This window comes from Neomonachus schauinslandi, chromosome X, assembly GCF_002201575.2.
Source record: "Neomonachus schauinslandi chromosome X, ASM220157v2, whole genome shotgun sequence".
NCBI lineage: Eukaryota > Metazoa > Chordata > Mammalia > Carnivora > Phocidae > Neomonachus > Neomonachus schauinslandi.
Genome location: NC_058419.1, coordinates 39779448 through 39807166, shown reverse-complemented (window position 1 = coordinate 39807166; position 27719 = coordinate 39779448). Strand labels below are relative to the sequence as shown.

Here is a 27719-nt window from a genome sequence, read left to right as displayed (position 1 = left end):
CTACTCTCTTGTACCCTCTGTTCTAGCCAAATTCAACTTCTCTTCCCCGAACATGTCCTTACACTTTATTCCCTTTCACTCACATTATTCGTTGTGTATGGAACACCCTGTCCTCCTTCATTTCTGTGTGTTAAAATTCGCCTTGTCCTTCAAGACCCGCCTTCGTTTCCCCTCCTCTTTCTCTTGGAATTCACTGCGTCCTCACCAGAGCAGGTGCTCATTACCTTTTGTTGTATCTGATCTCTGAACTTCTGCCATTTTTTTGTCTCGTGACATCTACTTAGCTTAGAGATCGTGTCCAAATCAACAGTTGCTGCCCTTCTTTCTCCCTTCTTCACTCTCTTTGCCCTTGCTAAGGAGAAGGCCACGGATGGAGACGGTTGGGGAGTTAAAGAGGGCCAGGGGAGACCCTGTGCCCAAGCCAAGAACAGTGGAATAAATGGGAGAAAATGACTTCCACGGGAATAAAGCCAAAGAAACCAAGGGAGATCTGGCAAGAAGAGGAGCAAAGCTTAAGCTGGTTCTCATAATCTAGTTTGAGAACAAGTGACATCAGACTGCCCATCCTGGAAATACATATATCCATGGGAATACATCCTCTGGGATGGACTCATGGGCCAGTGCCAAGAATACTAAGGAGCCACAGCTACTTAGTAGATAAGAAAGGGGCCAAGTACATGAGTCTTCTCCCCATTCCTCCACTTCCCTTTGCTCCCCGCCCCCTCCATTCCCTCCTATCAAAAACATGAACTTTGAACAACTACAAACCATAGGAGCCATGGAGACAGCAACGAGGTGATGTACACAACCAAGGGAAGGAATGTTAGCAGAATAAGGGCCAAGAAGTTGGGGTATTACATTGGAACAGACTTGGTGGGGGTGTGGGGATGGTGAGTGAGAGAGGAGTGGATTTTGGGACTGGTCCTAGAGGAGAAGCCACCAGAGCTGAGGACTTGGGAATGGGGAGGAATATAAAAGCCCATTATCAACCTAGAGTGAATAACATTCTGTTTTTTTCACATAAGGAATGGGAGGGAGGAGCTTGCGCAACTGAAAATACACTAAGAGTTCTGAGTACTGTTGTACTCTTGTTATTTTAAACAGATTTGCAAAGTGCTTCTCATGTGTACCAGAAAGGATCTATGTACCAGTAAGCAATCATAAGCAATGGATGTCCTACCTTGATACGTCAGGTGTCACGTTTTGAAGTCTATCGTCTCCATGGGCTATTCCTTAGGGCCAAAGAAGGGAAGCTGTGAGATACAGTGCTTGATTTTGATGAACCTCACAGTTAAAATACTATCTTTTTTTCCCCTGAAGGAAACTACTGATAAATCTAAAATGTTTCCAAGGGGGAAAAAAAAAATCATGAATACTGGGGCAAAGCTGTGACTGAGGCTAGAGAACTGGGTTCTAGGCCCAGCTTTGTCATCTACTAATTATAGGACTGCAAAGAACACTTTACCCCCATTCTGAAGCTCAGTTCTCATCTGTAAAATGCTGACATATCCTACCTCATGGATTGTTGTGGTTATTAAATGCTGTATATGAAATTGCCTATAGCATAGTGTCTGGCACGTACTATTTGTTCAATAAATTATGGTTCCCTTAGTCTACTCATCTGTAAAAGAGAGGATAATACCTCTTTTCCTTATGTCACTGGATTACTATGAAGGCAAAATGAAATACTATGAAATACTTTAAAAAGGTAAAAATATTGTAGAAAACATAAAGTTGCCTTAACATTAAATTCCTATATCCACGAAGTCATGATTGTCATCTTTTCCCCAATAACAAGAGCCTGGACCAAATGCACAGTGTTACTCATTAGCACCTAGAACAGTGCTTGGCCCACAGCAAGTGCTCAATGAATCTTTGAAATGTTTGCCAGCTGACTGAATGATCTCCACATGATATTGGTTCTTAAGCTCATTGAACCTTTCTTATTTTTTCCCCTCTTCCCTGTTTCCCTCTGGCTTCATACTCTCGGGGATGGCAGCAAACTCTGGAGATGAACCTCACCAACCTGGTTAAGCGCAACAGTGAACTAGAAAATCAAATGGCCAAACTAATACAGATCTGCCAGCAAGTTGAGGTATGTAACGGAAACTTTTGCAATTCTTTCAGAGGACCCGGATCAGGCGATCCTTGGGGGGACACTTGAGTCTTGTCAAGAGTGTAGCTCAGCCATTTGGAATGAAGGGCTGAATGATAGTTCTAGGCAGTCTCATTCCCTTAAGATGCTTGTTCCAAGAAAAGTGGCAAATGGCTATTGTTTAAACAGAAATAGGTGGGTGGCGGCCATGAACTGGGGAGACAGCAGTCCAGGGGGTAATCCGTTCTTTCCAAGGGGTAGGCAATATGAGAATCCAACATGCAGTGTGTTTCTTCTTTCATCAAACTGGACATCTTAGCTCCCTAAAGAGATCCCTGGGGTGTCACAGGGGCAGCTGGGAATCCTGGGTTCTTGGAGTCGGGCGAGGTTCGTTCCGGGCAGTATCGTGTCTGTAAGAATGCTTATCAGGATTGCTTCTCCTGTTCCTAGCCTCTCCTCCCTTTGTCCCCACGCATCTCCCTTGATCCTCACTCATCACCGTCCCACTTGCTCTTGTCATCAACAAATGCTCTCTATGTTCAAGTTGTCTGAATTGTAAAGTGTCATACAAGTCTAAAGTTTTTGAAACCTCTTACCTGCGTCAAGGTGACATCAAAGAGCAGAGCTTACAAGAGGAGTCAGTCTTTTCATAAGTGGATGTAATAAAAGAAAGATGTTACTTCTCTTTCTTTCTCAAGAGCACGGGACTTCAGCTGTAGCGTTTGGTTTTTGTGTTGGTTTTGTTAAAGAGGCAACGGTAGGGCTTCAAGTCTAAAGCGGGTCGGGTAAAATGTTATAGCACTCTTCCTGGGCAGTGATTGGACAGAAATGTTTCTAATTCTATTTGTAATCTCATGGTCTAGCTGTAACCTTACTTGTGTGACAGATAAATGTAGTGGTTCAAGTTAAATCCCACCTAGGGATTTCTGCTTAAGGGAGTGTGAGAATCTTCTAGTAAGAAAAAGAATCGTCTTATACGAGTAAGCACTCCTAATTGTTTGGATGTCTTCAAGTCTTGCGTTTCTTAAAGTAGGGTGTACTTGGATGATGAGCATACCATAGCAATTTAATCCCTGCTGGGCACTCCGTTTGTGGAAGAGAGTGGTGCTGTATGGAGGGTGCAGAGAACACCAGTTAAACTCAGGGGCGAGATGTGGAAATGTAGCAGGACATTTAGGGAGAAGCCCGAGGAATGGAAAGAAAGAACCCTGGAAGGTAAGTTACAAAATGGGGTTCTAGCCTTGACGCTGCCATTAACCGGTGATACGAATTTGAGTAAGTCACTTAGCCTCTCCGCTTCAGGGTCCTTACCCGTAAAATAAGGGGTTGAACTGACTCCCTGACCTTCAATGTGTCTTCCAGATTTCACGGGTCATGATTCTGCAAATGGTTACTTTCTTTATTCTCTTCTTTGGTCTTTGATTTCGTCCTTTACTACGTGCGGGGAGAAACAAAGCAGAAGGCATTTTAGAGTGCTTTTCAGCTAGTCGAACTCTGTTCCACTCTATCAAAGCTTCTGATTATGCTGTTAGGTTACAGTATAAGAAACCCACACTAGTGTAGAGACAAGGAAGTATTGTACGCAGGAGACAAGATAAGGGATCCCTTGGCTTAGAATTCTCATGGTTGAGGGTGGGGTAACAGCTATAGTGAATAAAACGTGGTTAGAAATTATAATTATCACCTTCCTCATTCTCATCAAAAAGACTATTAAGTATAGTGTAAGTTGTAGTCAGATTAGCAAAGTAAGCAGTTTGTTTTCATTGCTTATTTGCCCTGAGACTTCTCCAACATCTCATCATCCCACCCCTGGGCAGTTTATCACTCTGACCAGCCTCACCCAAACAGAACCCGGTTCAAGCCCTTCCCAGCCCACCGCACCAATCAGACCTTTGTATTCAGGGCCCCACTCTTTTCAAGCAGCGAGGAGCTAGTCTCATAAAACAATGCATCATTGTGTTCAGAGAGGAGGACTCATTCTGGCCCTCTAGGTAACAGGCAATGTTTTAACAGTGCCTTTCTGAAGTCAGTATTCGGGCTTGAGCCTTGCAGGAGATGACACCAGCGCTGCCAAATATAAGCCAAGTGGGAGGGAAGAGCAGCCCCATGATGAACCAGCAAGGGGGGGGGGGGGAGGGATTAAGAGGCTCCCTTAGAGATGCTCGTTAAATCCATTGCGTAGGCCGCTGTCTGCTCTGGCACACAAAAGGTCGCCTTTTGCTAATACTTACTTAGGCACGGCTTTGTACCAGGTACAAAGAAAACAGCATGGGCGGGCACAGTATCTGCCTTCGGAAGGCTTACACACTGCACAAATCCACCCCGATACGGATATACACGTGCGGGCCGTAGAGACAATGGAATAAAAATGTTAACCGACGGTTGGCAAAGAACCATGAGATCCGGCATTACATGTCAAGGGTGAGAGTGTATTTGGGGAGTTATCTCCATAGGCCCTCCAGTTTCGGATTCTCTTTTTTTTTTTTTTTTATTTAAAGATTTCATTTATTTATTTGACAGAGACACAGCGAGAGAGGGAATGCAAGCAGGGGGAGTGGGAGAGGGAGAAGCAGGCTTCCCGCTGAGCAGGGGGCCCGATGCGGGGCTCGATCCCAGGAACCTGGGACCATGACCTGAGCCGAAGGCAGACATTTAGTGACTGAGCCCCCCAGGTGCCCCCAGTTTAGGATTCTATCTTTGACAGGAACCCTGCAAGATGGTTCATGGAAGAGTGTGGTTGTGCTCTATGACATCATCCCTTCTGAAAGGTTAGGGATGTGCCCTAAGCTTCCCCATAATAATAGGGTGAGTCCAGGGTACTTATTATGCTCATTCAGCGCAGAGCCTGTGTGTCCAGAAGGCTTTGGAACAAGCCCCGGGATTAGAAATGCAGTTAAAGAAGGGACTTGAGACCTCATAAATGCTTATAAATACTTTATACAATGAAATAAATAGTAGGAGACTGGCTGTTATGAGAACCGGACACTAAAGGGTGATGTGAATTTTTTTTTTTTCTTATTCTATCGAATCCAGCTTTGTCTATAAGGAATGACTCTATTCGCAGTGTGAATCAGGCCTTTCACGTTGGGCGGGGGTGGAGGATACCAGCGAAGGCACTTCTGAGAAAACTGGAATAGGGCTATTTTCCTGCCAGACCTGTTCCCCTTCCTTATTGTCTGCAAATGTTTTTGTCGCAGATTGACTTTTCATAAAGGGGCCGTAAATACTGCCTCTCTCCTGGTTCTTCCTTCTTGTTCTCTGTTCTCCCCAGAAAGTAAACAAAGCCGCAGTCTTCCTATTCTTACAGAAACAGAGATTAAGATCACCACAGATTTGTTAGCTGAATTCCTTAGTAAGTCAGCCTGTTCCAGTTGCTGCCCAGCTTCCAGAATTCAAGGGATGGGCAGCTGGAAACTTTTTTTTTTTTTTTTGGTTGGGGCTGGAGAGCATGGGAAGGAGGCAGGAGCAGAAGCAAGAGTCCTTTAATCTGGTTAAGGGAGGGCCATGCTTTGACCCCCTGGACTCTGGCCACTTGATTTCTATATATAGTTCTTTGTCCTTTCTCATCAGGCATCCTTTGTTTACATTTCCAAAGGAAATCTCTGTTTAATGCATAGCCAAGGGAAAATGTATACCAACAGATGAATATTTCCTCTTGGCTTCCAAGACCGCGCCGTTTTGTGAATAACAAGCATTCCTGAAAATATTGAGGGGAAGAAAAATAGTTAAGTACTTGGGGATCGGTCAGTTGACAACAAAGCATTTCTTGAGCCAACACTGCGTACTCAGTGCAGTGGGCAATTTGGGAACTATAAAAGAAACATATGCTGTTGCTGGCCTCCTGGAACTTTTGAGTCTAGCTAGGGAAAATACAGTTTCTAGTAAGAAAGAGAAGCATTTAGGAAGCAGCACGCCGTGTAGGGAAGGTAACCTTTCCGTTTTTCCTTCTTTAGCGTCGTTGGTAAGTTTCAGGGAACTGAGCCCACGAAAGCACCTTCCTGGATATTTTGTGTGGCATCTGTTTTCAGCAGTCCAATGGATTAGTCCATCCCAGAAGTCCCATGGGCAGATTGATTTCTTTCTGGTCCTTCTCAAGCCTTTTAAGGAGCTGGGTGGCTTCCCTTAGTTCGGTCTTAGCCTCAGTTGCTTTCGGAAGTCTTACTGTAGGTGGCTCCGCGTTCTCTGCCCTTTCTGCCCGTATCACACGCTGACAGGGTATTTGGCTTGCGAAGGGCAAGCAGCAATGCCTAACTGCTTCTCCAAGCATAAAAATAGGTGTTTGAACGGGAATTAATTTTTAAAAACCACGCTTCTGTGGATGACTTCAGCAGATGCTCCTTAAACGATTTAGAGTGGTGGAGCTGGGAGCAAGAATCGAATCGAAAGCATTAAAACACAGATCTGTTGGTTGGAAGAGTCTTCTCCAAGCCCCGAGGACATGATGAAATGAAGGAGTGAGTGGAGTGAAGTCAGTGTAATCAGGGAAAATCTCATAGAGAAAATGCATTTTAGCCAAATGTTTCGGGAGGAAAAATAAATGACTCCCTCCGCCGAGACAGAGAGCGGAGAGGTATTAGAGGAGGTGGAAAAGAGCCTGTCATGTGGGCAAAATGGTATGCTACACCCTGGGTGGACACTGGGTAGACAGAGATAAATAGGAAGCAGTCCCTGCCCTCAACTCAAGGGAGCTTACCTGACAGGTAAAATGTCAAATACAGTGTGAAGTGGTAATTATTGTAATGAAGGTAAGTGCAAGATGACAGGCTAGCGTGGAGAAAGAAACACGTAAGTCTGCCCGAGGGACTTAGGAAAGATGGCAGAATGGAAATTAAAAAAAAAAAATCGAGTTCTCTTGAAATAAGTGTTGAATTTTGCTAATGAGAATGAGGTAAGGTAGTGAAGGGGACCCCATGCAAGAACACAGAAGGGTAAAGAGCACAGAGATGTGCGGGGCACGTCTTGGTTCAGCCAGAATGTGAAAGGTGAGACTCATTCATTGCAAGAGGTGAGTGTGGAGTCCCATGGGCTAGGGCCTAGATAATGAAGGGCCTTGTAGGCCATGCGTAGGTATTTGGACTTTGTCCTGAAGACTCTGGGGAGCCATGGAAGGATTTAAAGCAGGGGAATTACTGGATAAGACCTGCATTTCAGGATTGCTCTGGCTGTAGTACCCCCACCCCCGATGGAACAGGGGTCAAAGGTCAAAGGTGAAGGCAAAGAGGCCACTTAGGTGGCTTTTTACTGATGCAGGGAAAGACAAAGGCCCAAACTAAGGTAGTGGTAGTAGGGTTAGGGAGGAGGGGATACATTCAAAACACTTCTGGGAGGTAGAATCAGTATTACTTGGTGATCAGTTAGATGCAGTGGGTGAAGAGGTGAAGAGAATAGTAGGGTGATCCCCGGGTTTCTGGCTTGGGTCGCTGAATGGATGTGTCGCCTTTTAACTAAGTCAGGAAACACAGATGGAGGTCTTTTTAGACACGAGAGGTTTGTCACACTGTGAGCCAGATAGTCAGGTAAGAAATGCCTAGTAGGCAGGTGGCTGACTGGATCTGGAGGTCAGGAGTGAGGTCTGGGGAAGTGATAAAGACCTAGGACTCATCAGCACCTAAGTAGCACATAAAGCCACGGAGAAAGTCTAGAACGAGAAGGCCCGGGACAGATCAGCCCAATTGTTTGTCACGCAGAGTACAACGGCAAACCGACCTTCCCGAAATAAATGGAGAGTGTGGAGCTTTTCATGAGATTACTGAAGAATGGTGTGCCCTTAAAAAATTTAAATATCAGAGGGGCGCCTGGGTGGCTCAGTCAGTTACGCATCTGACTCCTGGTTTTGGCTTAGGTCGTGATCTCAAGGCTGTGAGATCGAACCCCGCCTCAGGCTCTGTGCTCAGCGAGGAGTCTGCTTGAGTTTCTCTCTCCCTCTCCCTCTCCCTCTGCCGCTCCCACCTGTGTGCTCTCTCTCTTTAAAAATAAATCTTTAAAAAATTTTAAGGGGCGCCTGGGTGGCTCAGTTGGTTAAGCGTCTGCCTTTGGCTCAGGTCATGATCTTAGGGTCCTGGGATTGAGCCCCACATTGGGCTCCCTGTTCAGCGGGGAGTCTGCTTCTCCTTCTCTCTCTGCCCCTCCCCCTGCTCATGCTCACTCTCTTTGTCTCTCTCTCAAATACATAAATAAAATCTTTAAAAAAATTTAAATATCCGAAGTAAATGATTCATTTGTGCAAACAATCAACATTTTCAAAATTACCTTCATACAGACTATAATAAGTAACACTTAATGAAGATTTCCTATGTTCCAAATAAGCACTTTATATATGTAAACTCATTTCATCCTTCCAACAGCTCTTAAAGTAAGCACTACTATTACCCCTGCTTTACAGGTAAAACATTGAGATACAGAGGGATTGAAGTGATTTACCAAGGTCATGCTGCTAGTAGGTAACAGAGTGGGGGTTTGAATCCAGTTACTTTAGCTCCAGAGCCTGGGCCCCTAACCACCCCGCTGTGCTTCCTTTGGCAAAGCCAAGGTACACACTGCTTGGATGTCTCTTGTCCATCACCAGTGGTTCCTGACCCATCGTGAGGATGATTTGGAGTCAGGGGTGTGAGTGAGGGATGTGAACGCTGGAGGAGAGCAAAAGAGAAATGAAAAACAGAAGGGAGGAGGAACACCGTCCAAACGGAGGATCACAACAGCAAAGGAAGAGAAGCCTTCAAGGTGTGGAAGGTTTGATAGAGTCCATTGGAGTAGTAGCAACATCATACGGGAAGGTATCATTAGTGACCTCTGAGAGAGAAGGTTCAGTGGAAAGGTGAGGATGGAAGACAGACTGAGAGAGGTCAAGGAGATAGTTAAGTTGTAAGGAAATGCAGACCACCAGGAGTTTGATAGCGAAGGTGAAAAGAGGACTAGAGTGGTAGTTATTAACCTTTCCAAGTGCAGAACAATCTGACTCACACACACACACACACACACACACACACACACACACACACACACACACACACACACACACACACACACATAAACTCTAGTCGTTTATTCTGTGACCAGGCAGCTAGTAATAGGGGTCACTAGATCCACTCTGACTCACACCGCCCATGCTTCATTTCTCCTCCTCACTTGGCTTCCAGCCACCTCTCCAGCCCAGGGCCCTCTTGCCCAGCTCCAAAGCCTCAGTTTCTACAATTCTGTCCTTCCAGAAATGGTATATAGGTTCTGGGATGCAGTGTGCCATGGTAGGTTTGGAGCTGGGCGGACAGGAGTCATGCTCGCTGTTGTAGCCTTGGACGTGTAACTACTCTGCACTCGCTTTCATCATCTGTAGGACTTAGACTAATCAGACCTTGAAGGGAAAGGTAGTACATGCAAAGCACTTGCTACTGTGCCTGGGATAGTCAAGGCTCAATAAATGGTAGTAGTAGTTGTTGTAGTAGTAGTGAGAGGGGTACGAGTAATAATAGGAGTGGCTGTTAGCAGTAGTAGTATTTAGTGATATTTCTGGGCACCACACCTTTGCCAGAGATTCCTCTCCCAGACCTCAGGACTTCTAGAGGTTTTTATCTTTATTTCCGAGGGTGGGGAGGACAGTGATTCCTGAATGCGCACCATCAATTTCCAATTTAACGTACATGAACTAGCACGCTCCTTGGGAAGGAGGGTGTAGTGAATTGCAGCACTAAAAATGTCGGGAATCTCAGCCATGTGACCCTAGTCAATAACCCAGCAACAACTCTGCAAAGGTGGTACAGTAAAAACGGGTCTTGTGCTCAATAAGCTGCTCGTTTTCAGTTACTGAGTTAAATTTTACCTAGTGGGGAAAAAGTTCACTGCCCTTCTGCAAGAATATCTAAGGGAGTCTTTAAGTTGATACTTAGGTAGACTTGCCCGTTATCGGGCCCAGATTCCTCTTGATTACTGCCTCTAAGCCAAGGCAAAATAAATAAATAAATAAATAAATAAATAAATAAATAAATAAATAAAAAATAAATAAAAATAAATAGAAAAAAGAAAAGTTTTAGGGAGGGACACATACTTTCATTTCTAGTGGTTTTAAAAAGATAGCATTCTTTGGGATTTTTAGAATGTTTATTAGCCAAAATGTTCTGTATTTTTGTGAGAGATCACAGAGTGAGTGGAGCCAACTTAACAGCTCCTGAGGAAGATTTGGGCTACTAGCACCTGGGGAGAATAAAATAGCTATTTTGAAACCAACGTGGAATTATAGGTGGAAAAAACGATTTCCATGAACAATGAAAAGTAAGTGCATAGTGACCTAGCCAGTCTATTCATTTATACCACTGAAATGATTAATTCAGAGTATTACATCCAATCCTATTAAGTGTATGGCAATTGACACTTAATATAGATGAAAAACCTAAATCAACTGTGGAAATCCAAGGTGTGGGCAAAGCCTATTTTTATACTAGGAAAGCAAAGGCTTTATGATTTTTCAGTCATCTAAAGCATTCCATTCTTTTTCAAACATACTTTTTGACAATTCTTGCTAAATTCCAGCGAAATAAAAAATTCGAGGACATGAACTGCTGCATTTGAAACATTTGGAGGGTATGGACACATGGCAGGGTTGTAAGGATAAAATGGGTTAGGATTAATACTGTTTCCTCTCCTCCTCCCCCACATCTGTAGGGCATCTAGGCTCTCTGGTGTAGTCATGTTTTCATAGTCAAAACAGTTCACAGAGGCACGCACTCTCGTTCTGTTTTTGCACTTTCTTTGGCACAATGAAGCTCATTTTATAGCCCCATTTCCCATCTGCTGCCTTCCCCCTCCAGTTCCCGTTTCTCGGTGTTCAAATTCCAGGTTACTCACCGAGTGACCAGAACACCTGTCTAATTTTGGACCCCCTCCTGGCTCCACTCTTTGCACAGCCCACCCAGGTTCCCCATGTCCAGCATGCCCTTAGAAAGTTGGTGGAATTCTAAGAATTCAAGCGAAAGTCCTGTCAAGCCCACTCTGTACCTTTAAATGTTTCCAGTTCTACCCCAACCTCCAATTTCTCTTGCCTCAATCCAACCCCCCCAAAACCAAACCAAGCCAAAACAAAGACAAAAAGCCCCCGTAAAATGAAAACAGCCACCACCACTACAACGGACATGCACATAGCCATTGAGATGCCCTTTCTGGGGCGCCTGGGTGGCACAGTCGGTTGGGCTTCTGCCTTCAGCTCAGGTCATGATCTCAGGGTCCTGGGATCGGGCCCCGAGCCCCGAGCCCCACGGCGTCTGGGCTCCCTGCTTAGTGGGGAGTCTGCTTCTCCCTCTCTTTCTGCCCTTACCCCCACTCGTGCACGCGTGCGCGCGCTCTCTCTCTCTCTCAAATAAATAAAATCTTCAAAAAAAAGAAAGAAAGAAAGAAACGCCTGTCTAGAGAAGTCTAGCTGTGTGATAGGGTGAGCAGGGATTGGGAATGGGAAAGAATCCTAATTGAATCATATGTGCCGGGCTCTATGCTAGAGGCATTCTTGTCCCTGATCCCACTTCGTGTTGGGATGAGAGAAGTTAGATGCTTTTTTCCTCCCTTCATTAAATAGCTCTAGAGGCATAGATGGTCTCTTTGGAGGCCTGGCCCATGGCAAGCCTCTCAGGTACGGATCTCTGAGAGCCCGGAGCAGCTCTGTCCTCACAGCCCTTGGCAGAGGGAAGCAGGAGCGTCTGCCACTCAGGCACTTTTACTCGCTCAGATTATTTTTGTGCCGTGAGACCCAAGTGAGGGGTGAAAATCGAGCGGGCAGCTCCAGGTGGCCGACACGGACCCGAGTCACACGGGCAGTTTACTGTGGGACCTGCACTTCCTTCCTGAGACTGCTCGGTGGGGTCCTCCTCCTGGGCTTGTGCATGAGCGTGTTGCCAGGTAAATGCAGTCACCACGCCACACGTGTTTCTCTTAATAGTTACAAAAGAGGTTGACAGCAAAGATGTACTCTCAAAAGTGGACTTAATGTTATCACATTTAAACAGCCTATGAATAAATACAATACCCCAATGACTGCAAATACACAGATTTCCTCAGAAAAAGAGCGGGTACGTTGTTACTCTTAATGGTGGGCCCGTGTCCTTTTGGTGGAGATTATTGAGAAGTGCACGCATGCCCAGGGAATCAGCTCTTTACTCCACAGCACAGCCCCCGCCCACTACTCCTCTCACCTAGATCATATGTTCAATCCAAGTTTACCCCTTCTCAGGCAGTTCTGGAAACTCTCATTACCGCCAAGAGCTTTGTGGGCATTAGCTCGTTTAATCCTCACAATAACCTTGTGAGGGAAGGACTGTTACGATTCTCAGTTTGCAGATGGGCAAACTGAGGCATAGAGCAGGGAACTAATTTGTGCAAAGTCACAGATAAGTGGCAGAGGGAGGGTTGGTATCCGGCCAGACTCTGGAGTCCCTGCTCTTATAACCACATGCTGTATTAAAAGAGAAGCGAAGGGGCGCCTGGGTGGCTCAGTCGGTTAAGCGACTGCCTTCAGCTCGGGTCATGATCCCAGGGTCCTGGGATCGAGCCCCGCATCGGGCTCCCTGCTCGGCGGGAAGCCTGCTTCTCCCTCTCCCATTCCCCCTGCTTGTGTTCCCTCTCTCGCTGTGTCTCTGTCAAATAAATAAAATCTTTAAAAAAAAAATAAATAAAAGAGAAGCGAAAAGCTGAAAAGGTTCATCAATCAGTGGCTCTACGTACTGCCTTTTCAAGTTGCTGATTATCGTGCCTATGGTCAGGGTACGGACAGATGTCTGTCTGGATAACCAGTCTTGGTGTGTTATGTGAGTGTGCATCCATGTGGGAATGGCCTGGTGTGTATCTGGAGCAATACGTGGGCATGCCTTTTAAAAAAAATATTTATTTATTTATTTGAGAGAGAATGAGTGGGGAGAGGGGCAGAGGCAGAGGGAGAAGCAGGCTCCCCGCTGAGCAAGGAGCCCGATGTGGGACTCGATCCCAGGACCCTGGGATCATGCATGACTTGAGCTAAAGGCAGATGCTTAACTGACTTGAGCCACCCAGGTGCCCTGGGCATGCCTTTCTTTGTGGTGATACGCTTTCCATAGAGCATGAACATGCTTTACGTGCCTTTGCACTTGCTATATGCATCTGTCTGTCTATTTCGTAGATGGCTGCCTCTGTGTGTGTGTGTGCGTATGTGTGTGTGTGTGTGTGTGTGTGTGTGTAGGGGTGATATTATAAAGAGGGCATATGTGGAAAGAAGAACATATGTCCAGTGAGAGAATTAGTGTTTAAACTGGATCGTGAGGTCTTCTTTGACCTCTGTTTTTTTTCCCCCCCTCAGAGGGTTCTTCACAAACCGTTGGTATTTTCCACATAAAGGAGGAGAAACTGGGACACAACTGGAGGAGATTGCCTTTTGTTTCCTCCGATTGGAAGTGTCGTCTCTTGTGTTCAGAGCAGGTTTCCCCTCTCGTCTCCTCTATATCCCACACCGGTTTCCAGCTTCTCCTTAGCAACATCAAAGGCACAAGACAATCATTGGCTTTGGAATAATTTTTTAAACCAGTGAAGCTTTAGCTACAAAACTGCATTGTACCAATGGGGGTCCATGTCCTATAGAGCCACAGGGTTCCACCTTTAGCTCCTCCACGCCCACTCTATATCCGGGTAATTGTTCACTGGCACAGATCAGCGGGCGGAGGAGCGCGCAAAGATGTCTTCCTAGAAGCATGCCAGGTGGAGAGGCAATCACGGGACATGAGGACCGTCAGAGAAGGTGAGAGGAACAAGGCAGGAAAGGATCACAATGGGAGTTAGTCCGAAAGTATATGACAAAGAAGGGGAAAACAATCACAGTGTGCCAGTTTACTACACACAACAGTGTGCACACACAACAGAATTCTTGCCAAGTTCGTGGGGTGTTCTAGCACCCGAAGAGCTCTGAAATTTCTAGCCTCCCTATTCTGGGCTATTCTGGGATTCTGATTGCCACCCCGTCATCAGCCAAGAAATCTGAACTATTTTAGAAGGATTCCATTGGCTTTCGAATGAAATGGAATTTATGTTATATTGGTAGTACAGAGAGAACATTTATATTTAAGAAGCAAAAAAAAAAATCTGATCTCACACATGAGTAGGCAAATTGTATATTGTCTGCACGCCAGGGAGTAGAATTAAACATCTTCATGCTTTCATACTCCATTCCTGTCAAAACCAGGATATTGGCAGCAAACCATCTGAAGAAACCCACTGACCTCCAGTGAGTCCATGCTTAATGCTAACCCACTGTATAGCTGTTAACCCAGTGACACGTCATTAGCCCAGTAGGCGAAAGCAAATGGCGTTCCGTGGGTTTTGATGTTTATTATTTGTGGTCTTTTAAACAGTAACTACCCTTATAGAGAGTCAGTAAAACCTATGTCACTTTTTCCTTTGTGAACCTTTATCAGAAGGTATTTATTAAACTCCACTTGTGTGCTTCGTTAGCATTGTTTGAAGAGCTCTGGGGACTAGAGCAGGTATGTAAGTCACTGTCTTTGTCCTCAAGGACGTTATCTCATTTCATCCTCTCAACTGCCTCTGACATAGGCACGGTCATTATCCCCATTTTTTTTATTAAAGATTTTATTTATTTATCCATTAGAGAGTGAGCGAGAAACAGCACGAGAGAGGAGAGGGTCAGAGGGAGAAGCAGGCTCCCCGCTGAGCCGGGAGCCTGATGTGGGACTCGATCCCAGGACCCCAGGATCATGACCCGAGCCGAAGGCAGTCGCCCAACCAACTGAGCCACCCAGGCGCCCCCCCCCCCATTTTTTTCAGATGAGTTAATTCAGATATCTAAGTGACTTAGGCAAGGGACGTGTTGGGACGTGAGATTTAGAGAGGCCAGGAGGGACCTGATCACAAAAGACCTGAAGACTCATGTTAAGAAGTTTGGAAGTCATCCCAAGGTCAGAAGGAAGCCAATTAAAAGTTAGTGTGAAGGCATTTTAAGTATGGGGATAGTGTGTTTTTAAACAGATTATGCTGCCTGGCTGCTGTGTTAAGAGCACGTTGAGAAGATTCAAGACCAAAGATGGAGGGACAGGGTAGGTGACTGTTGCAACATGGTGCGTGGTACATAGTAGGTGCTCGGTGCACATTTGTTGGGTGGATGGATAGTTAGGTGGAGGGATGGGTGGATTAATTTAAGGAAGAGATTCTAGTGGACAGAACAAGTGAGGTAACAATAAAGGATAGAAGGGGACAGATTTGAGTTTTATTTAGGAAGTAAAATGTATGGGATTTGATCCTTCATTGGATATAGGGGATGAGAAAGGGAAGTTAAGAATGATGCCCAGGATTTCTGAGGGGCCAAGCAGTGCCATTTATTCATTTAAGGAACATTAGAGAAGAATCACATCTAAAGGAAAAGGATATGGGAAGGAGATATGTTAGGTTTTGGAAACACTGAGTTCGTGGTGCCCGTGCTTAGGCAAACAAAAAGGTCAGTAAGCAGTTAGATACGTGGGTCTCAATTTCAGGAGAGGAGCTTAGGATGGAAATAAGGATAAGCAAGGCAAATAGGGATCTTTTTGGGGTGACAGAATTATTCTTAAGTTGGATTGCCGTAGTGATTACACGATTCCGTAAATTTACCAAAAATCATTGAATTGTCCCCTTAAAACAGATGCACTTAGTGGTATGTAAATTACATCTCAACAAAGATTTTAAAAATTAAAAAAAAAAAGATAAGCAAGGCACTGTCATATAGGTGGTATTGAGGCCTTTGAAGTGGGTGAAATCACATAAGAGAGTTCGTATATATTAGATGCCAGAATACTGGCATCTAAGGTACAAGCAAAGGAGTTGGGAGTGATCAGAAGGATAACTAGCAGAATTAGGGCCATGGAACCTGAGGGAAGACAGTATAGTATTTCCAGAAGAAGTAAATGAACGATCTTTTTTGTTTTAATGAGAGGAGAGGCATAGATATCTTTAAATGCCAATGGGAAGGAGCCATTTGACAGGGAGAAATTGAGTGAAGGAAAGAGAAGGAAAGATGAATCAAGCAAGGACCCGGAGACGATGGGATGCAGAGCATAGGTAGAGGGGTGAACTTTCTAGGGGAGGAGAGATCTCACTTCTTTGTAACAGACAGGAGGGAAGGATGGTTGAGGATGCAGGTATGTTTGTTTATTGGCTTGTGAGAATTGGAGGGAATTCTCTAGAGTGAATCCTTTTCTCTTTGTGAAGAAGGAAGTAAAATCATTTGCTGTGTTTTTACTATGAGAAAGGAGGTGGTGAGGTTGGAACTTTGAGGACTGTTAAGAGTTGAATCCACTACATAGATGTAGAGAGAGCTGTTAAGAGGAATATAGGATCAGTAGGAAACATTGGGAGCCCACTTGAAGCTGAACACTAGGAATTCATTCATTTGTTTGTTTGTTTGTTTATTTTTAGAGAAAGAGCACGAGCCTGGGTGGGGTGGGGAGGGGCAGAGGGTGAGGGAGAATCTTAAACAAGCTCCACACCCAGCGCAGAGCCCGATGCGGGGCTCGATCTCATGACCCTGAGATCATGACCTGAGCCAAAATCAAAGGTTGGATGCTTAACTAACTGGGCACTACGAATTTAAAGGGGAATCAATCTATGCTTGTGTGATCAGCATATAGGTCACACTTAAAACCATGAGAATGAAAATGCCCAGGGAGAGTATGCTGGTTAGGTAAGGGGGGGAATGGAGATTATCTATCTATCTATCTATCTATCTATCTATCTATCTATCTATCTGTCTGTCTATCTATCTATCTATCTATCATCTAATGTTGTATCATTATATTAGTGATATAAACCTTTTGTCACCTGTGTTGTGATTTTTTTTTTTTTTTTGGTTTGCCATTTATCTATATTCTTGTATAGCTTTTTTTTTTTTTTTTTTCTGGCTTGTGGAGGAAGGTCTCTCCTCCTTAAATTTCTTTTCATATTTTTAGTGACTTTCTTTTTTGTATTTTAAGTCTTTAATAGATCTGGAGTTTATTTTAGGATTTAAGGTTTTGCAGCTTATTTTAAGATACAGAGTTTTGTTTTCTTCCAGATAAATAGTTACTATGCCAAGACCATTTATTCATACAACAGTCCTTATCCCATTGAATGGATTTGCCACCATTGCCATATATTGGGTTTCCATATGTACTTGGGAATATTCTAGACTCTACTCTGTTCCACTCATTTAATTTGATGTTCATATGCCAATACCTTCTATTTTCATTATAGTGGATTTATGGTAACTTTTACTATTTGGTGATATCCACTATTTCTTTGTCAAAATTTTCTTGCTATTCTTGAATATTTTGTTCTCATTCTCTGCATGAACTTTAAAATAATTTTATCCAGTTACAAAATATACTCAATTTGGATTGTGGTTATCATCGTATTACTGTTATTAATTTTAGGAAGAAATGACTATAAATTTTCCTAATCAGAATCATGGTATACCTCTGCATTTTTTGTAAGTTGTATTTTGGGGACCGTCTCTTGAATATTTTATTGTTTTCCTCAAATAGGTATAGTAACTTTCTTGCTAAATTGATCCTTAGGCATTTTATGTTCTTGTCCCTGTTGTGAATGGGTTGCTTTTGTATTTCCATTTAAAACCGCATATGGAGAAAAGCTCTTGATTTTATATATTTTCTTGTATATAATAATCTTACCAAATTAGGTCTCTTAACTAAAAAAAAAACCAAACAACCTAGAGGCTCTTAGATTTACCTGAAGTACTTATTTTTCTTTTAAACCAATATTTATACCAATTATTTAATTTTCTCATTTTCTTTTGCCTCAGCTAAAATATTAAAAACACTGATGAATAATAGTGGTAATATCAGTCATCCTTGCCTTGTTCATGATCTGGGAAGGACTTTAGCATTTTCCCCATTTAGTATGATATTTGCTATTTGTTTTTTTTAGCATATTTAGAAGTTATCGTTTATGTAGAGTTTTTATTTGGATTGGCTGCTTAAAATCCACCATGGTGGGAGTCTGCACCATGGAAATCAGCAAGCACTACAAATAGTGGCTTTTTTTTGAGAGCCAATTATTAAATGTTTACCAACGCACTATTGTCTGAGTGTATCCCCTTTCCATTGTCAGTATTGTGTTTTTTGTTTTGTTTTACTTTCTCTTTTTCCATAATCAGGATTTTCAAAGAATCTGCTCTTGATTTTAATTATCCTTTGTATGATAGTTTCATTTTGATTCTATTAATTTCAGCTTTTTAAAAATGAAACCCTCTCGGGCGCCTGGGTGGCTCAGTTGGTTAAGCGACTGCCTTCGGCTCAGGTCATGATCCTGGAGTCCCGGGATCGGGTCCCGCATCGGGCTCCCTGCTCGGCAGGGAGTCTGTTTCTCCTTCTGACCCTCCTCCTTCTCATGCTCTCTGTCTCTCATTCTCTCTCTCGCAAATAAATAAATAAAATCTTTTAAAAAAAAATGAAACCCTCTCTTTTGATTCTTTTAGTTTATTTCATTGTCCTTTTCAAGTTTCTCTTAAGTTGAAAAATTCATTTATTTTCAATCTTTATACATTTTCCTGAATAGGGCTTTAAGTGTATCCTGTAGGTATTTTATTAAGTGTGTTTTTTTCATTATTTTCTATAAAATTAAGAATTTCAGTTTTGATTTCCTCTTAAATTTAGGGCTTTATATTTTTGTCATTTTCTTATTTTACAGGATTCTGATCAGAGAAGGTAGACTATAAAATCTCTACTTTTTAAATGACAAAGGACCAGCATGCTTAGTTAGGGACAGAATTCTGGGCCTCAGAGGTCTTGGCACTGAGTGGGAACCATGCTATAATTTATTACTGAAATTCAGCCAGGTCTCGACTTAGCCTAACCATTCCTGTGCTATACAAATACACTAGCCACAAGCCACATGTAACTATTTAAATGTAAATTAATTAAAAGTGAATAAAATTTTTTAAAAAATCTCTACTTTTTAAAATCTATCTGTATTATGTTGTTCTTTGTGGCTAAGTACACGATCAGCGGTCAACGTTCCATGGATAGAACAGAATAAAATATATTTTCTATAGGAAACAAAGTTCTAGACATGACTATTACGTTGCTTTATTGGTAGTTTTTTTTTAAATCCTCTATATCCTCGCTTATTTTTTTAGTGTGAAACCTACTTACTTCATCTGTTGATTTCACACTGTATTTTTTTGTCTTACCATTTCTCTATTTTTAAGAATATTTGTCTCCTAGAAGTACAACTGACAGTTTAAAGCAAAGGCATATTTTTAAAGTTATTAATACATATTGTCAACAATCTCTGCTCACCAAGGCAATTTATACTCCCACCAGAAATGTACAAGGGAGCAGATGGGGCTTTCCTAAGTTTTCCTCTACCATGCTGTTGGGGAATGCTCCTGAATTCGGTCACCTACATTTGCCTTTTTTTTTTTTTGTCCTCTCTCTAAGAGAAAAATTCTTGGATGCCAGGCAGTAGTCGAGAGCAGGAGCTCCCACTGGATTAGGGTTAGGGTCAACAAAATTGATGGATGTCATCCAGTAGGCCTCGTATTCCCATAGCAAATTGAGTCTCTAGGGCTCGGGTTGCCTCAATACAGAAAGAGGTCAGAGAAATCAGTGGTTTTGATTAAGCAATTAAATATCCCCATGTTGGGGGCGCCTAGGTGGCTCAGTCGGTTAAGCATCTGCCTTCGGTTCAGGTCATGATCCCGGGGTCCTGGGATCGAGTCCCATGTTGGACTCCCTGCTCAGCAGGGAGTCTGTTCCTCCCTCTCTGCCTGCCGCTCCCCCTGCTTGTGCTCTCTCTCTCTCAAATAAATAAATAAAAACTTAAAAAAAATAAATATCCTCATGGTGGTCTTTAAGTAGCCCCCTCTACAGTTCCTGCTGACCCCACACCTGAATCCCCTAGACTCACGGTCTTTGTCCTGTCCAATAACTGACTTTTTCTTCTTCTTTATTTTTAAAGATTTTATTTATTTATTTGTCAGAGAGCGTGCACAAGCTGGGGGGAGGGGCACAGGGCGAGGGAGAAGCAGGCTCCCCGCTGAGCAGGGAGCCCGATGTGGGGCTCGATCCCAGGACCCTGGGATCAGGACCTGAGCCGAAGAGAGATGCTTAAACAACTGAGCCACCCAGGTGCCCCGACTGACTTTTTTTTCTAATATTTCCTTCAAAACTTGTTTTCTGGGACACTGAAATTCCTAATGCTTCACGAATGAAGGAAAACTGCTGTACAGAGCTGCATTTTCACAAAAGACATATATTCTGACGGTAGAATTTTAAGGGTCAAAAATTTGAGTGGAGGCAGTGCATGGTACTGATGGAGTCTTCTTTTTTCCCCACTATATAACAGCGGTATTTAATTATTCTTTAGAAATATGCATGGCCTTTGAAAACTCAGTATTAAATTCCTCTTCATAAAGTATCTAAGTCAAACAAGTCAACTGTAAAAGCACATTTTAAAATATAATTCAGAAAATTTAAATATGGAACAAGCCTTAGATGAATGTTATTAAGGAATTATTTATTCACTGTGATTATGCAACAAAATATCCTTTTATTTTTGAGACGCCACCTGAAGTATTTCGGGGTGAAATGATATACAGTGTTTTGCATTTGCTTTAAAATACTCCAGCAAAACAAGGCGGGGGTGCGTACGAGGCATTTTATCATATTCTCTAGTTTTGAATATGCCTAGAAAATTCCATAATAAAACTGCTTAAAATGATAGCAACGGCATCACTGCAGCCAGTAAAACAATGCTAAAATGTATAAAGAAAACATTTTTAAGTTTTCCCTACCCTCTCTCCATTGAAATCTTCTGTGGCCTGGCTTATTTTTTGTCTACCAAATCCGTTTCTCTCAAAGTCACATTGTTTGAAGCTCCTCAGTGGGGAAAATGTGACGACAGGGAAAGATCCAGGTGGGAGAACTAAGCCACATTACTGTCCAGAGGCCGCGCACAGGAAACCGGCTGCTAGTCAACGCAGCCTTCCTTAGAAAATGCATTTGGAGGGGCGCCTGGGTGGCTCAGTCCTTAAGCGTCTGCCTTCGGCTCGGGTCATGATCCCGGGGTCCTGGGCTGGAGCCCCGCATCGGGCTCCCTGCTCGGCGGGAAGCCTGCTTCTCCCTCTCCCACTCCCCCTGCTTGTGTTCCCTCTTTCACTGTGTCTCCCTCTCTCTCTGTCAAATAAATAAATAAAACCTTAAAAAAAAAAAAAAGAAAAAAAGAAAGTGCATTTGGAATCTGGTGCTGGAGATGTGAGATCTGAACTTGAAGAGATCATAGGCCTGAATTCCTGCAGTATATTCATGTTCAGAACAAGGTAGCTGAAATTAGCTCACTATTCAAGTAAGGCCACCCCAGCCCTTTTGGTTCTAGATGAGATGAAGAAGAATGACTTATAGAATAGAAATAATTTCTGAGTAATAACTTAAGCCTTTACATGACTTAGAAACAGATTCATGTGTGCACACATACATGCTTACAAGTTACAAATTCCCAAACTGTCTCAGTTAGCTGATAAAAGATTATGGAAGTTTCCGTTGTAAATAATAAATCACCAAGAGTTGAAAGGCCAGCCAACCTATTTTACAGTAAGACACGTAAATGTACACATAAATCAGAGCCTGAATCTCAGCTTTCTGAGAAAGAAGAACTGCATATTTCCAGACTAGAGCAGCAAGTTGAGGCAGTGGAGTGGGGAAGGTCATCTCTATTACTTACCTACTAACTATGGTCCAGGTTCTGTGCTAAGACCTTGATCTCTATTTTCTTATTTGAGTCTTACAACAACCTGTGAGATAGATAATAACTGTTTCTGTTTCACTCCTCAGAAAGGGGGCCTTGGAGATGGTAATTGACTTGGTTGAAGTCACTCAGCTTGTAAGTGTCAAAAGCTGGAATTCAGGCTCAGGCCTGCCTGACTTCAAATCCAGAGCTCTTTCCACTCTACTTTGCTGCCTCCTGGGAGAAAAAGGTGCTGAGAAGAAATGGAAACTTAACACACAAAAATCCTCAAAAAGAAAAAAAAAAAAGGAAGGTGTTTTTTTTTTTCCCCCCTCAAAAAAAAAAAAAAAAAAAAACAAAAAAAAGTTATGGCTACAAAGAGAGTGATCAAAGGGCAGGCTAACTTTGATGGTTAGAATGAAACAGGGAATCTGAAGGAGCCCTGGCCTTGGGATTAGAAAAACTGGTTTGGGTTGTAACTCCATCACTTTCTAGCTTCTATGACTTTGATAATTTACTTTTACCTCTCTGGATCTTGGTTTCCTCATTCATAAAATGCAGAAAGTAATGCCTGTCCTATCTATCTCATAAGGTTGTTACAGGGATCAAATATAGAGATCAGACCTATCGGAAAGCACTCTCTAGGCTAAACCACAAAAGCCACACAGCTGTAACAACTATGCTAATTGTAGTTAATGATTTCTTTGATTAACAGTAACAACATATTAAGCTCTTTGGAATTTCCCAGCAAGTTGAGATTCCTTGTCCTTTTTGCTTTATATTTTCTCTAGAAGCTACTGGATTTCCTCAAGGGAGGAACTGAGCCCAGAGTCCTAGGCAGAAAGTAAAGACCCAGAGTAAATTGCACTCTGTGCTCCCTCAAACCCTCACCATTTGTATATAGGTGAATCATGTGAAGAGAAACATCAGGGGCAGACCTATAAGGGGAAAAGAAGGTCCAAAAAGGTAGCCTTTTTGTCTGAGCAAGTGCGATGATGGGGCACACAGATCTATCTGCTTTGTCCTAGTGGCGGTGAAGAGAGATTATGAACGATAGGCATTATATACACAGGACCGTGCAGACAAACACACACGCACACATATGTGAGCCTCGGGACTTTTCACCATAAGACCACATCCATCAGGATAGGATCCCTGGATGAGCCAGTGTAACCTAGGGCCATCTCTGACTCCACAAATCCTTTTGTAACACCGCACTCTCTGTTCATAGTTTTGGCAACTGCCTCTCATCCTTCCTCGTCAATACCCCAGGCAGGCTAACTGGTGGATTCCCTGCTCTGCAGAGCAGGGATTGGATGTGGGAAGGTGCATATTCATCAATGCATTAACAAGCATTTTAATGAGCCTCCAAAGTGTAGAGCTCTACTCTGCTTGGAGCTGAGAGTGCAGGACGCATAGGTTCCTCTCCCTCAGGGAGCACTGCAGAGGAGACTAAAATGGAATGGAACTAACGGCATTATATTTTTATACATGAGGGAATGTGTTAGGTAGCTTTCTTGCTTACATACCTATTTCTTCTCGACTCGACCTAATATCTTTTGGGCTCTGAGCCTGGGGGATTGTGTAAATTATGGGGGAACCCAGAGCAGAAAAACAGAATAACAAGCTGGGACCAGCCAAATTTCTTCCCAGCCAAGGATGTGAAATGTAATCGGTACTTTGTCAGAAATTAGCAGTTGACCTCCCTCCGGGCATCAGGCCCCTGCTCTGAACGGAGAGAGTAGGTGATGGTCTGGCTTCTGGGAGGAAGAGAGGCCATCTTACCTTCCGAGACAGGGCAAACCTTGTCCAGCAGTGTGGAGATAACCGCATTTGGGAATGAGGTCTAGGTGCTTAAGGTGTGAAAAGAAGAATAAGGAAAGGGACGTGGCAAACTCAGGGACAAGCAAATCATGACCCGCTACGTTCCAGAAAGCAAAAGCAGTCACCGAAACTGAATAAAAATAAACCAGATGATGAAACAGTGCTCACTTGTTCATTTGGCCAAAAACCCCAGAAGATATAGTGGTTATAGCAATAGCAGTCCCAGTCATCGTCATCACGATCGTGGTTGTAGTAAAAACGAAACAATACAGAAACGACTATTTGACTACCTATCATGTGCAGAAAATGTATTAGGTGCTTTATTTCTGTGATTTCATTTAATAAGCATGTGCAAAACCCTTTGAGGCTAGATGCTAGTATTATCCTTGTTTACAGAAGGGGAAACTTGGCCCACCCACCCAAAACCGAACAGGTGGTTGGTAAAGCAGCAGAACCAAAAGTCTAATGTGAGGCTGTCTGACTTTAAAGCCCGTTCTTCTAATAATCGCCAATTTTAATTTTGGGTTTTGGTTCAGTAAAGATAAACCCCCACCCCAGGACTCCCAGGGACCCTTTCCAGAGAGCCCCTACACCCCCCCCCCCACTTTCTCTCTTTTTGTCTTTCTCTCTCTCTCTCCCCATCCCTACCAAGATAACCTGACTAAGGGCTCTCCTCGGGATCCCCTGAGCCCCTTGGGCTTTTCACCGTACAAACCCCTTAGCTCTAGTCTCTGTCCTGACTCATGAGGTGCTTGGGACCACTGGAAATAGGTTCTCAAGACATCTTTGTTACCTAGTCATGGAGTTGGGTATTGTGCAGAGGCCTCCCTTCTCACTGATGTGCTTATATAGAATTCTTCAAGGCCCCTCGTCCTGGGGCTCTTTCCTGGTTTTTCTCCATCTTCTTTCACTATCCCCTACTCTTCCACCCCACTCTACCCTTTCAGTTTGGAAGCAGTATAGGCCTTTCTTAAGCTATTTGTACTCTTTCACTTGCCCCTTGCTTCTTCTAGTGACCATCTGCCTTTTCTGAACATGGAACCAGGTTTTCTTTTTTTTTTTTTTTTCCTTTTGTCATCTGAAGTCCCCTGTCTCAGAAAGAACGATTTCTTTCTCCGAATATGCCCTCCCTGACCTTAGCTGTCAGACTGTGTATGTCCCTGGCCCTTCGGGTAGGAGATTCCTGGCTCTGGGTATACAGAGAGTATCAGGGTACTGAGGCCGTCTCCCAGAAACAGAGGTCTTGGGGAGGGATGCTTAGGTCAGACTCGAGTACAAAGAGGGGCTAAATGCTTCCCACAGTCTAGTCTGTGGCTAGAGAAGCCATCATCTTTCAGTGGCTTTGCCCTTGTTCTCCCTCCCTTACATAATTCTGTAGTGGTGAAGGGCAGTGACAAGGAGGGCTTGGGGAAAAGCCCGGGGCTAGAAATCAGGAAGCCCGGGTTCTGCTTACTGACTCTGGCACCCAGTAGCTGCACGGACTTGGGCAGAGCAGCCTGCGTGTACCCTTTACACTGCCTACTCTGCTGTATTGCAGTGACCTGATGACATCTCCTTTCCTTTGTTGGCCTCTCGGCTTCTTGAAGGCAATGGCCATGACCGTGCCACATTCATTACAGAAAGTGCAGGTCCTAACTAGTCTCCCTGACCCATTCTGGCCCCCCTCTAATCCATTTTCCACACTGCTGTGGGCACGAGCTTTTTAAAATGCAAAGCCTGCATGTCACCCCCCCCACCACCAACTGAAGGGTTTCTTCAGTTGTTCCTCATCACCATTAAGATAAAGGTTTATAAGACCCCTCTTGACCTGGACCCTGCCTATGTCTCTGGCATGCCCTTTTACCACCTGCATTTTGTCCTGTGTTCATTCCACAAATACTTAAGCATATTTCTGCCCTGGGCCAGGCATTGGGGATGCAGAGTAAACACGGCACCTGTCCTTATAGAACTTACACTCCTCTTTCCTGCTGGCTGACTGCTGCTTGTCCTTTAAGACTCAACTCAGGCATCACCTCCTACAGGAAGCCATCACTTATGCCCTATTCCATTTGTCTCTAGCTCCCTAATCCGGTTCAGGTGTTTCCCCCTTGTGTACCTGGAGCACCCTATACACACTTCCATCATAGCACTTCTGTGTACCAATTGTCTCCCCACCAGACTGTAAACTCTGAGAGCGGGAACCCCTCCGCTTTTTTATACCCAGCACATGGCTTGGTACACAGTAGCTATTGAGAAAAGATAATTGAATAAACAGCACCCTCTGGTGGCTAGCTGTTGTAAGTACAACCTTTTATGCATCATAAAAGTGCGTAAAGCACAGGCAATTAACCCGAGAGGTCAATTTTTTTTTTCTTTTAACATTGGATAAGGAACCATTTCAGAATGTGTGGTCTCCTAGGACCTAGGTCGTCATTCCAACATCTTTCTAAATCTTTCATAATGCAGCAAATAATATGTAAATGATGGAACAAAATTACCATTTTGAGTAATTGGGTAAAAAGAAAATATAAGGGAAATTTGTCTCATGCAATGAAAAAATGTAACCTGCTGTACAATTTTTCATTATACCTTTATTTCAGGGCCCACAAGCTCACATTCACGCATTCATTCAACAAACATTTGTTGAGTACCTGTAGGGTACCAGGCACTATTCTAGGTGTTGGGGATAGAGTAGTGAATGAAACAAAGTCCTTAACCTTAAGCTTACATTCTAGTTAGGGGAGGAGCACAATAGCAAATATATTTTTATTATGGGTTATGCGTGCTGTGCATAAAAATAAACTAGGGGAGAGTGACATCACCAAGATGGCGACCTAGGTTGCTCCTGACTTTTCTTCCCCTTGCAAGAAGAACAACTAACATCAATTTAAGAACAGGACCCCACTGAGAAAATCCTAGAATATGGGGGTGAAGCTGAAGCACCCTTTTGCTCCACAGAGACCCAGGCAGACTGTATGAGAATGGTGAGAAGTGGCTACACGTTGACCACATTGCGCCTCCTTCAGCCTAGTGCAGCACTGTGCAGAGAGGTCTCCCCTGAGCCTCCAGTTCCTCCAGTGGGAAAAGAGAACCCAGTGGGGACACCCATCTCCCCCTGACATGTGGGTCACTTTGTGAGAATCCCTACTCTGATCTCACACTATGGGGATTGCAGGAGTATCTCTGGGGCTCAACCACTGGGAATCTGACTATGATGGAGAAGGGGGAGTGGATTAAACAACTAGTGTGTATGGATCTTGGCCCAGATAGTAATCCCAACAGCAGCTTTGCTTATCTACGGAATCAAGTTGGGGGAATACTCTAACCAAAGTACATTGTGGGGTGCAGATCTAGATCTGGATCCTCAAACAAGGAGTTTAGCCAGCCCTAGAGACCAGTTTGTCCAGGTCCAAGCAAGGAGCTGAATCATAGTCCCACCCACTGTGGAGAGTGTTTTCCAGCCCCATCTGACCAGAAGGGCTGGTGACAATATCTGGAAGCAGTGCAGCCCAGTGACATGAACAGAGAGGCCAGCAGGCATAGCTGATCACCCCCAGGGCAAAGCTAGCCCTGGACGCAAAGCATTCTGTATGTATAGGCAGGGGGATCAATTCATAGCTAAGGCTGAGGGTAGCTCCTGGTTTATGCCAATGGGAGAGACTGGGAAATTGAGAGTGACCTGGAGTAGCCTCTTCCACTCTCTCCTAGGCAAAGGAGCTGAGACATAGCCCCACTAACCAAACCATGAAGATTGTCTTCTGGCCCTTTCTAACCGAAGGGCTGGAGACAACTCCTGAAAGTTGTGCAGCCCAGCGGCATTCAAGCTGAAAGGCAAGTGGGCAGAACTGGTCATTTTCAGAATAAAGCCAGTGGCCCTGTTCAGTCAGGGAACTTGGGGTGTGGGTTGGCTTGAGTTAAAACAACAAAGAGCTTTACTGGCTTTAGAGCTGCTTCTCCTGCTGTGCCCAGTGAGGGAATCTAATTCATAGCCCTGCTCATCACTGAATAAAACCTTCAGATTGTCTGACCAGGGAACCTAACCAGAGGACATGGGAAGCTGCATAGTCCATTCAACAGCCCTGAGTATACTGGCACTTAAATAGAGAGCACA

At 43.8% G+C, this 27719-nt stretch overlaps 1 protein-coding gene across 3 annotated transcripts in view; it reads left to right on the top strand.

Moving 5' to 3' along the window:
* Positions 1-27719, top strand: part of MID2 (midline 2) — a 98451-nt gene that overhangs the window by 29933 nt on the left and 40799 nt on the right. For all 3 annotated transcript variants that reach the window (XM_021678304.2, XM_021678291.1, XM_021678298.1), the window contains exon 3: positions 2000-2095. In XM_021678304.2, coding sequence (XP_021533979.1) covers positions 2000-2095 — 96 coding nt within the window. The remainder of the gene's footprint in view (positions 1-1999; positions 2096-27719) is intronic.